At 38.3% G+C, this 11431-nt stretch overlaps 1 protein-coding gene across 1 annotated transcript; it reads right to left on the reverse strand.

The window, feature by feature from the left end:
• Positions 1 to 1181: 1181 nt before the first annotated feature.
• On the reverse strand, positions 1182 to 2292 carry LOC109218676. Its single transcript, XM_019383050.1, has 3 exons — positions 2112 to 2292; positions 1810 to 2010; positions 1182 to 1519 (listed from the first exon to the last, which is right to left on the reverse strand). The coding sequence occupies exons 1-3, from the start codon at positions 2290 to 2292 to the stop codon at positions 1182 to 1184; spliced, it is 720 nt and encodes a 239-aa protein (XP_019238595.1).
• Positions 2293 to 11431: the final 9139 nt, after the last annotated feature.

Consider the following 11431-nt stretch of genomic DNA (forward strand, 5'->3'; position numbering starts at 1 on the left):
TTGGTGGAAAGTTTGACATTAATGGATAGAAAGTGTCTTTCAACCACGACACACCAAGAAGACATACATGTTCATTAATGCTGTGAACGTGAAAGGATACTTTGTTTGGCGTCTCAAGGCTGGCAGGCCTTTTTTCTTCTATCCAAACACTTTATATCCTTCGCTACCCCTTTTGAGCCTGTATTATTTTCTTTGATCACCCTCTTTTGGAATCAATTTTAGAGTTAAAAGTCTATATATATATATATATATATATATATATATATATATATATATATATATATATATATATATATATATATATATATATATATATATATTATAATAACCGAATTACAGAACGAGATTCAATATTCAGCGTATATTTAGAAAATAACAAAACACGTAAAGACAACATATGAATATAAATATTATCATTACAATTTTACTCGACGAGTTGTCATGTTTTGTAAACGATCAATGATCATCATTAGGTACACTTTCAAATACTTTATCCTCTACATAACAAACTAAACAATCATTAAAAAATTCAACACCAATTCTACTTCGCAAGTCATTTTTAACGTACATCATCGAAGAAAAAGCTCTTTCTACCATTTCGGTAGCGACATGCAATATCAAACTTAACTTCACAAGAAAATAAACAAGTCTCCAAGTCATGTTTGTTTTAACTAATGTCTCCGAAAGATCTCTAAGTCTTTTCAAGTTAGAGAATTCATTGCCCGCATCTCGCACATAGTCAATATAGATGTCAAGCTCAAAACCAAGATCCTCAAACATAGAATCAGTGAACTCATTCGAATTTTGTGTAGCAAGTTTTATAATCATGTCTTTATCATAATTTGCAAAAGAATTATCTGGACTCAAACTAGCCATACCAAGAAGTAGATCAGTATTCACTTCATTGAAACGACTGTTAAGCTCCGAAAGTTGCAAATCAATAATGGCATAGAAAAAATCTACATGCAAATGATAAGAATATGTAACACTTGATTTCTTACGCTTTGGCTTTCTACGAGCATAATTCATATCCATTTCAGTGATCACAATACCATGCTTGACACAAAATAAAGAGATGTCTTCTATCAAAGAATTCCATCTAGATTCTCTCATATCTTGCTATTGTCTCTTTGCGAAACCAACAAACTTCATTGCACTTACAATATCTTGATTTTTTTTTGTTACAAAGCCATATTCAAATTATATGTAAGTGCCAATACTTTCAACATTAAATGTAACATATACACAAAGTCATAATATCTTATGTCATCCACTAAACTTTTTGCCATTGATCTCTCATGATAATTTGAACCCTCAATTGCAAGAACTCCAAGTACATGAACAATTGATGAGAATAAACTAATAAAATTATGCACTGTCCTAAAATGAGAACCCCATCGAGTATCACCTTCCCTTTGAAGTCCAAGTTCATGATTTAAATCGCTTCCTGTATGAACTTCACCAAACGCTAGTAGTTCCTCTAATTTTTCTGCTTGATCATCTCGAATCATCTCCCTACCTTAAAAGAACCTCCAACAATATTTAAAACATTTGCAAGAATATTAAAAAATTGTTCAGCCTCATAATATTTTTTTTGCAACTGCTAGAAGAGTCAATTGCAATTGATGAGCAAAATAATGTATGCAATATGCCGAAGGAGTATCATTCATAATCAAAGTTATAAGACCATTAATTTCCCCTGCATGTTACTAGCTCCATCATAACCTTGTCCCCATATTTGAGATTTACTCAATGAATGTTCCAAAAGTAAAGAACAAATTGCTTCTTTTAATGACTTTGCGGATGTACCTTTAACATGAACAATGCTAAGATATCGCTCAATAACTTTACCCTCTTTGTTGACATAATGCAAAACAAATATCATTTGTTCCTTATGAAAGACATCGTTAGACTCATCAACCAATATCCTAAAGTAATCCCCGTTCAAGGCTTCAACAATTGCTTTCAATGTTTCTTTCGCACAAGAACTCACAATGTCTTTTTGTATTTCTGGACAAATCATAATGTCATTTTTGGAGCATTTTCTAACACAACTTTCTTTACATCACTCTTCTTATCTACATACCACTTTAAGAGATCTAAAAAGTTGCCTCTCCTTGTAGAAGTTTCACGCTCATCATGATCCGGGAAAGACATTCCTTCTTCCAAAAGATACCTTGCAACATCAATTGAGGCATTCAAGCGAACCCGATACTCACTTTTAGTTTTCTCGGATTGCTTATCAAAAGATGTTAAGATAGATTGTGCTTGATTCGATAAATCTAGCATCATCTTGAAACACTGTTGGCCCAAGATCAGTTGAAGTTTTGAAGAATGACAAACAAACTCAGTAAAGGACCAGGTTCATCTAAGGACACACAGTTGTTATGGCCCATACACATGAAGTGCACGTGAAGAAGATAAGTCCTTGAGATCAAGCAGCAATATCTTGATGAATATCTTCTGAACTGATCGAAAAGATTGCATATAGGATAAGGAGTTGAAATCTCATTATGAAAAGAGAATTACATCAGGATCAAGAATATGGATTAGGAGTTAGAGTTGTTCTTGGACTCGAATTGTCAAAGGATCCACAATTTGAGTTCTTATCAAACTCTGATTACTAACTCTATAAATATAACGATTGTTCTCTTTTACAGGTGAATGCACATAAGCAGAAGTTAAGCATATTTGAGAGCAAAAAGATCAAGTCTGATTTGCGAGCAACATATGCGAGATACAAGTGTGCACGTCTGAAGCTACATGAACTAAGATAGAAGAACTAGTTTCATCATTGTGTTTATTCTAAGTATAGTTCAATTGTAGTAGGTTTTCATATTGTACCTTTCAGCTTTATCTAGAAGCAATTGTAATAGGTATGTTGAGTATTCAAGTTAGAGTTAACTTGAAAGTGTCGCAACAGTTGAGGCTGTGTGCTACACTGGGATTAGAGTTAATCCTTAGGTTTACAAAGAGTTTTGTAAATGCAGTTTTTGGCTCAGTGATTTTAGTGGAGTTTGGGAAAATCCTACTGAGTAGTAGGTCGTGGTTTTTTCACCTTTTGAGCCAGGTGTTTTCCACGTAAAAATCTCTGTGCACTTTACTTTCAGTATTTATTATTCCGCAAACTGCTGTAGTTAGAACACTTAGAAGAACCAGATTCTTCTAACGCGAAAATTAGGTACCACACAAATCACCCCCCCCCCCCTCTTGTGTGGTATTGACGTCTAAAACATCAATGATTTAGTTGAATCTCACTGCGGTATTATGGCAGTAATGGGGTATGATTATGTGAGCACGTGCTTTTGGATTTATATGTCCGGTAGTGTCCCTATTAGTGGAATTTGTAGCTAGATGGCTACGTGATGAGTATGATGTGACTACGAGATGTTCATATGGTTTGAACGTGACGAGAAGGGTTTGCTTCAGGTGTAGCAAGGGCTATTGGGTGCTTGATTTCTGTTTTTATTCGACGTATAGTCTCGAGTTATGGGCATGTTGAAGGATATTTCATGTTGTTTAGTTGTAGAGTGAAGTAAGTTTTCAATGTCATGATATGAGTTCAGATTCAAGAAGATTAAGTGATTGCGAAATAGTTATGACTGTGGAAGGGAATAGAGGGATGTCGGTTTGAGGCAAAGTAGGTGGGTTATCTCCAGTGAGGTGTCCTGAGGTTTGTGTGATCCCTACATTGTTTTGTAGCGAGTTCTCTTTTACTAGTGAAGTATATGTGTTGCAATTTGAGTTTGGATCACTTATGAGAGATAGCTTGACTGTTACAAGGGCGAATGCGAGATTTGTAGATGAATTAATATATTAGATGGTTTGTGTTTCATGAGCTTATGGAGGATTTAGTGGAATTTTCACTACGATATTGTGGCAGTAATAGAGTATGGGCATTTGAGTTATTGTGTGTTTTGATATATGGCTTTGAGCCAAGTGGGGGAGTCTGCTATCGACGAGTTGATTGCACGGTTATGTGTTGGATTGGTTTCGGTTCGAGGTATACTTGTGAATCAGTTATGACTTGTAGAGGTGGAGATTGAGGATGACTCGAGTAAAGGAATTTCCAGATACAGGTTGTATTACACTCTATGAGTATATGGGAATCATAAAATAATTGAGTGGTTATTCCTGAAGGGTGTAGTGTGCATGGAGTAGGAATTTGCTCGGTTACTTCCTTGGGTGTTGGTGTGCTAATGGGGCACAGGTCATTCGGTCTGTTTGGTCGGTTTAATTGAAATTGAGCAGAGTGGAAGGCTCTCGAGAGGGTTCTAATGGGTTCAAGATATATATGTGGCAATTGAGAACTTTTCAGGATTTGTATATTACTAGAAGCCAAGATTTACATTGGATAGTATCGGGACTCGCGGTATTTCTATATCCTTATGGGTTATACATTTCAATATCAGGAAAGGGGAAAAGAGCGGCTTTAGATTCATGTAAGGTCTCTTCAGAGTGGGTATATTAGTTGTGGTACTTTTGGGGTGCTTAAGAGAGCATTCAGCGGCTTATGTGCTTTAAGGCATGTGGTGTTATGCTAGGATATCGTGTGGTGATTTTTGGTTGAGGATTGTGGTATTATGGCGAGGATGAGTATCAATTTGAAGGTAATTCAGAAGGAACTCAGAGAGTTAGGACAACTTGGTATTAGGTTGAATCAGCACAGTAATAGATATAATCGGTTCTTTGGGTGCTTATGATGTGGTGGGTTTCTACAGGTGCTTCATGGCAATGCTCTTGGGTTTTGTCAGCCTGCGTGGCTTGGTTGAGATAGAGAGATTTAGTTCTAATGGATTGATTATGTGCAAATGAGTTTCGAAGAGTTTTCAATTGTTACTACCATGGTTCGAGGTGTATATTTGCAACCGGTATGTGGAACATGTTGCGAATAGGGATTTTCTCTTGGATGAGATCAAATGGAAGGTTTCTAACTGGTTCAGTATGTATCTTACTGTGACTCGAAGTGGATTATGATATTTTTGTACTTTTCATACGATAGCATGGTATATGCGGTGTGTTGTATGGGATTGAGATTTGCATGAGCAAGGTCACGGTGTATTCTTAGGCAGCATGGACGATTTCAGATGACTAGGTGAATGATATTACTATTTGGTATGGCTTGATGAAAGTATACATTTCATAAGGGGCAATGTGTTTTGATTTATGGATACTTCATTGATATTGTGGCACTCTCCTGCTTGATTGACTGCTGATATTCAAATTTTGCTATGTGGCACGGAAGAATTATAGAAGTGTTCCTTGTGGTATGATCGTGTATGAGAGATGTGTTAGACATTCGGGCGGTGGAGATAGGATCAGATATGGTGATTCGTGTGTTCTATGGATTTGGAGACTGGGAGTTCTCGGGAGCAGATTTTATCATGGTTGTGGACAGTGAAGTCGTGGCCAAAGCCAGCAGATGATAGTATGTGTTATGATTCAGTCATTGTGGAACATCGAGGGGTTATTTATCTATTTGTGGGTGACTAGAGCTGATTTGGGGGTCCATTGGTAGCCCCAATTAGGATGTGTATTCTACACCGAGTCAGATTGGTTTGCTCCATACTATTATTGCTGAGGGATGTGCCATTCAGTTGTTGTTGAGCTTATTCGTGTTCTGAAATGATCTGTGAGTTACTTTTCTATGCTACGAGGAGTGAACTGTGGGTTATAAGCACACATGGTGTGGTTCTATTGGGGCCTTATAACGGAATTCGAGCGAGATGAGTATTTGAGTATTACATGATTGATGGCATTATATTCTTTCGGGGTTTGTATGGAACTGTGTCATTTTCCTCTCCGTGATTATGGTAATGCACTTTGAGTACTTGATGTCGAATTGCGCATAGTTATTGATTTTGAGAAGGGTGGCTTGAGGTATATGCCATGGATCAGTATTTGGATGGGGCACACATTGCAGCAAAATTATGTTGAGGTATGAACCTTTCTGTTAGATTTGTGTGATGGCCCTACGAGGTGTGATGGATTTTCAGTATTTCGTCGTGGCATTACTTGTTAAGCTTGCGGGATAGTTCTCTCGTTTGAGTCATTTTCTATGATTTGAGTATATTTGGATTGTTGCTTACTGGTGCACGGATTGCACGGGTTGTGGCTTTAGATTGTATTGAAGTGGCATGTCACTAGAGTGATTATGTTAGATTAGACGAGGTCATTGGACCTAGAATGGATACTATCATAATTGATTACGGCATAGTTGGAAGGATAATATCGAAAGTTGGCTTAGAAATTGGCTATAGTTCTTGTCGAAGGAGGGAGAGTTCCATGACTTATGGGACTGATAAGTGGTTACGAGTTTCTGCTTGTTTCTTTCATCATTGGCAGTGTACAAAGGTTCAGAACAAGATTTTAGTTGACATGAGGTTCGTTACCGGTGTCGAGTTGGTTATCGAGCAGCTATTGCAGTCGGAAGTTATCACTATGAGTATTTGAGTTGTGTGGTATATCCTGTGATTATGTCGTGGGTCATGGTTATGGCTAGATTCAGCTTGTTCAGACTTATACAGTGTGTATATGCGAAGTTCGGGTCTTGTAGTAATTCCGGATGTTGGGAATTGGATAATGTGGTTTACAGACTAAGGATGGAGTAATGATATTCAGTTGTGTGGTGTGGTCGGGCCTAGTTGAAATAGGGTGACGTGGGATCACCCCCGAGTATGTGCATGGTAAAGTTATACGGCGGTTTGCTGGCCTTCAGAACAACTCTTGGCACGTTCGAGGACGAACGTATGTTTAAGTGGGGGAGAATGTAATGACCCGGACGGTCGTTTTGAGCATGTGCACTTCGCTTGGTAGTTTGGGGGCACGAGTAGCTTCGTATGATGTATCAGTACTTGTGTTCAAAATTTGAGTTCATTACGAGTTGATTTGGTATGTTTCGGCGCGAGTTTTTGGAAGTCGAAAGTTCGAAAGTTCATTAAGTTTGATTTCAGGTGTGTTTTATCGTTTTGATGTTGTTATGCCTGATTTGAGTCCATGAGTAAGTCCGTGTTATGTTACGGGACTTGTTGGTATGTTTGTACGGGGTCCCGAGGGGCTCTGGTGAGTTTTGGATAGAATTGGGTTGTGTTGTGCTCGTTTTTCTTATGTTTTGACGTCGTTTCTTCAAGCATAAATGGTACCACATTGAACAAATGAGCTCTGATTTCTGTTTTGGTTAAGGCAGTAGATCCGTATCGTAATTACGGATCCGTAGCAAAAAGAATCGTCGAATTTGGAAATAGTATGAGGATTTTATGGTCATTTTACTAAGAATTGGGTTGCTAGATTTTTCAGATTAATTACGAAATTGCCATTGACTTCGTATTTATAAAGTCTCCACTATTTCCAAATATTGAAACCAACATATCTCCTTCATCATAAGGTCAAATGGAGTGATTCAAAAGCCTATCTTGACTGAAGTTTCACAAGGAATCCATTGGATGCATCAAAAGCAAGTTTTGGAATCGTTTGGCATGCAAAACGAGGCAGAACAGCTGGGTAAAAGTACTTAATATCTAAGGTTTGTTCATTTGGTCATATTTTGAGTTGGGGAGCTCGGATTTGGACAATATTTGGAGCCAATTTTCACCATATGGATTGGAGTAAGTGTTTTATACTCGATTTTTGTTATATTTCATTAATCCATCTTCGTTTTTTGCATTTGATAATTTTAATATTTGGGGGTTTTGTCTACACTTTTATAAAGTGAATTTTTGAGTTTTGAACATTGATTTAGAGTCGGATTTGAGTGAAACTAATATGGTTGGACTCGTAATTGAATGGGTTGTCGGATTTCGTGAGTTTTGTCGTGTTTCGAGGCGCGGGCCCAGGTTGGGCTTTTTGGCCGCTTTTGGACTTTTGATTAAAGATTCGACCTTTTTCGATTGGGATTGGTTACTTTAACATTGTTTGATGTATTTAAGTTGTTTTTGATTAGTTTCAAGCCTTTCGAAGTTCAGAACGCGCGGGATGACATTTTTGGAGCATCCTTTGTCTTGCTCGATATTGGAATTGGCTTGTTCGAGGTAAGTAACTATTCTAAACTTAGTGTTGAGGGTATGAAACCCCGAATTACGTACTACGTGATTGATGTTGAGGTGACGCACATGCTAGGTGACGGGCGTGTGGGCGTGCACCCTGTGAATTGTGACTCCGTTGTTTTCCTGGCACTGTTTAGTGGCCCTATTTTGTTGACATATGTGTTTTCACCATGTGATTAAGTAACTGAGCTGTCAATCATGCTAGATATCATGTTTAGGCTTTATGCTATTATTGTTAGGACCCATAGTGGTCATTTATTGCTGTCATCTCACTGGTTTTCATTAATATTTCGTACTCAGTCATATTCATGCATTTATATCATATCTCAGCCTCAATTATTATCCATTGACACATCATATCATTGTTCCGGGTTAGTCGTCATGACATTGTGAGCCCGTGGCTGAGACTGGAGAGAATGATGACTGAGTGAGGCCGAGAGCCTGATTATGAGTGACAGTTATGGGATCGGGTTGCACGTTGCAGTGGTTATATTAATGATTATGATAGCGTTTGGGCTGAAGGAGCCCCTCCGGAGTCTCTACACACCCCAGTGAGCGCGGATGATATTATTGAGGGATGGATTTCCATGGACATGGATTTGTCGGAAGTACTTGATACCTGAAGATGGATTTCTCCACAGGGTTGGATTGCCGTTTTTCCTCGGTACTGGATGACTGATGGTCAGTGATGTATATATTCCGGGATGGATTTCCCTGGGCCGTATGGGTCATATACAGTACTGAGTGGTTGAGCATTGATGAGTGGAAAGAGTGAGATAGTGAGAATGAGTACTCTGAGAGCGTGAGTACATGATTCATCTCTGGGATACATGGCATTGGCATGCATATATGACATACATGCACAGAGACACATTTTCCTCATGTTGTACGGTATCACGTCATTCATGACTTTGTTTTTTACACACATTGAAATATGGTCATAGAGAGGTATTTCACACTTGCTATCTGGGAAGAAAATGAGACATCTTATTTACTTTGAAAAGGATTTTTAGATAAATTATAGTTTTCAAACTATCTCATATTTTACGATAATTTCGGTAAAGGATTTGAGTTTTACTGATATTCTTTTAAAGCGGAACTATTTTCGGAAAACTGTGAAAAAGCTGAGCATTCTTATCTCTGAGTTACTTCCTTTACCGGTTATATTTTACGACAATTTCGATTATATTAATGATTATGATAGCGTTTGGGCTGAAGGAGCCCCTCCGGAGTCTGTACACACCCCAGTGAGCGCGGATGATATTATAGAGGGATGGATTTCCATGGACATGGATTTGTCGGAAGTACTTGATACTTGGAGATGGATTTCTCCACAGGGTTGGATTGCCCTTTTTCCTCGGTACGGGATGGCTGATGGTCGGTGATGTATATATTCCGGGATGGATTTCTCTGGGCCGTATGGGTCATATACAGTACAGAGTGGTTGAGCATTGATGAGTGGAAAGAGTGAGATAGTGAGAATGAGTACTCTGAGAGCGTGAGTACATGATTCATCTCTGGGATACATGGCATTGGCATGCATATATGACATACATGCATAGAGACGCATTTTCCTTATGTTGTACGGTATCACGTCATTCATGTCTTTTTTTTACACACATTGATATATGGTCATAGAGAGGTATTTGACACTTGCTATCTGGGAAGAAAATGAGACATCTTATTTACTTTGAAAAGGATTTTTAGATAAATTATAGTTTTCAAACTATCTCATATATTACGACAATTTCAGTAAAAGATTTGAGTTTTACTGATATTGTTTTAAAGCGGAACTATTTTCGGTAAACTGTGAAAAATTTGAGCATTCTTATCTCTGAGTTACTTCCTTATTTATGTGCTCTACGTTGTTATGAACTGCTATTGGGTATTGGTGTTGGACCCGACCTATGTTCTAGCTCGTACTACTTTCAACCTAAAGTTAGGTTTGTTACTTACTCAGTACATGGGGTCGGTTGTATCGATACTACACTTCCGCAGATTGCGTGCAAATGTTGGCTGCTGTTGTTGCTGTGCTCGATGGTTGCCGGATTTGAAGATGTACCTGTGTTCTTGTTGTAGCTGCCTCTTGTTCATGGTAGTCTTAAATTTATAAAAACTCTGTTTTATGTACTTTTCAAACAGAAGATGTATTTACTTCATATCAGCTTTGTAAATTTTATTCTTAGAAGCTCGTGATTTGCACTACCAGCCCTTGGGAAAGGTTTAAGATTCAGAAAATTCCTTTGTTTGATTGTCTTATTACCATTATTGAAATTGGACAGTTATTAGTTGGCTTACCTAGCGGGTTGGGTTAGGTGCCCTCACGACTAGCGGATTTTGGAACGTGACAGATTAAAGATTTGAACTCTATCATTTGAAATTGTTTCCTTGGGCATTATTTGATGTATTTGAGTTGCTTTTGGCTAGTTTTGAGCCATTCGGAGCTCAGTACGCGCGGGGTGGCATTTTTGGAGCATCGTTTGGCTTGCTCGGAATTGGATTTAGCTTGTTCGAGTTAAGTAACACTTCTAAGCTTGGTGCCGAGGGTACGCAATCCTAAATTACGTGTTATGTGATTGATGTTGAGGTGACGCTCATGCTAGGTGACGGGCGTGTGGGCGTGCACCGTAGTAGCTGTGATTTAGTCGATTCCATGGAACTGTGTCGCCATCTTATCTGAACATTTTATTGTACTCTATGTGTTAGAGACTTTGAGTTGTGATCCATGTTAGAAACCATGTCTAGGCTACATGCTTATTCTGTTGGGACCCACTGATGTCATTTTTATTGTTGAGTTATCTGCTTACATTGCAATTACATACTTAGTCATATGCATTTGTATGCATATCATATTTCAGGCTCTGCTACCATTTATTGATACATCACTTCATTATTGTTGGGCTGATTTCATGAAATTGTGAGCCCGGGAGACTGGAGAGATTGATGACGGAGCGAGGCAAAGGGGCTGATTGTGAGGATATTGAGTTATTGATGGGATCGAGGTGCACGCTGCAGCAGATGTTATGTATTTACGCCATTATTTTCTTATTATAGCGCTTTTCGCGCCCCCTTTTTCTTGCGAAATTAGGTTTATGACATTTGGTTGGGACAACTCTTTCCTTTTGGGAAAGGGGTTTTGCAATTTTCAAGAGTCGCCACCTAACGAATTTAAGGTGCATTCGGGCACCAATGGGATTCAACTACAACTGTGTTTGATAACCAGAGATATGGTAAGGGCTTAAAATTATCCCAAGGGGAAGGTGTTAGGCACCCCTCAGGATCCACTAGTGTGGTTCCCGGCCAGATGGTTTTGTGAATTTGTGCAATTAACAAGTAAAAAAATAAGGCTCAAATAATAGAGGGTTTTGAATTTAAATACACAAGTATTT

This window comes from Nicotiana attenuata, unplaced genomic scaffold, assembly GCF_001879085.1.
Source record: "Nicotiana attenuata strain UT unplaced genomic scaffold, NIATTr2, whole genome shotgun sequence".
NCBI classification, from domain to species: Eukaryota; Viridiplantae; Streptophyta; class Magnoliopsida; order Solanales; family Solanaceae; genus Nicotiana; species Nicotiana attenuata.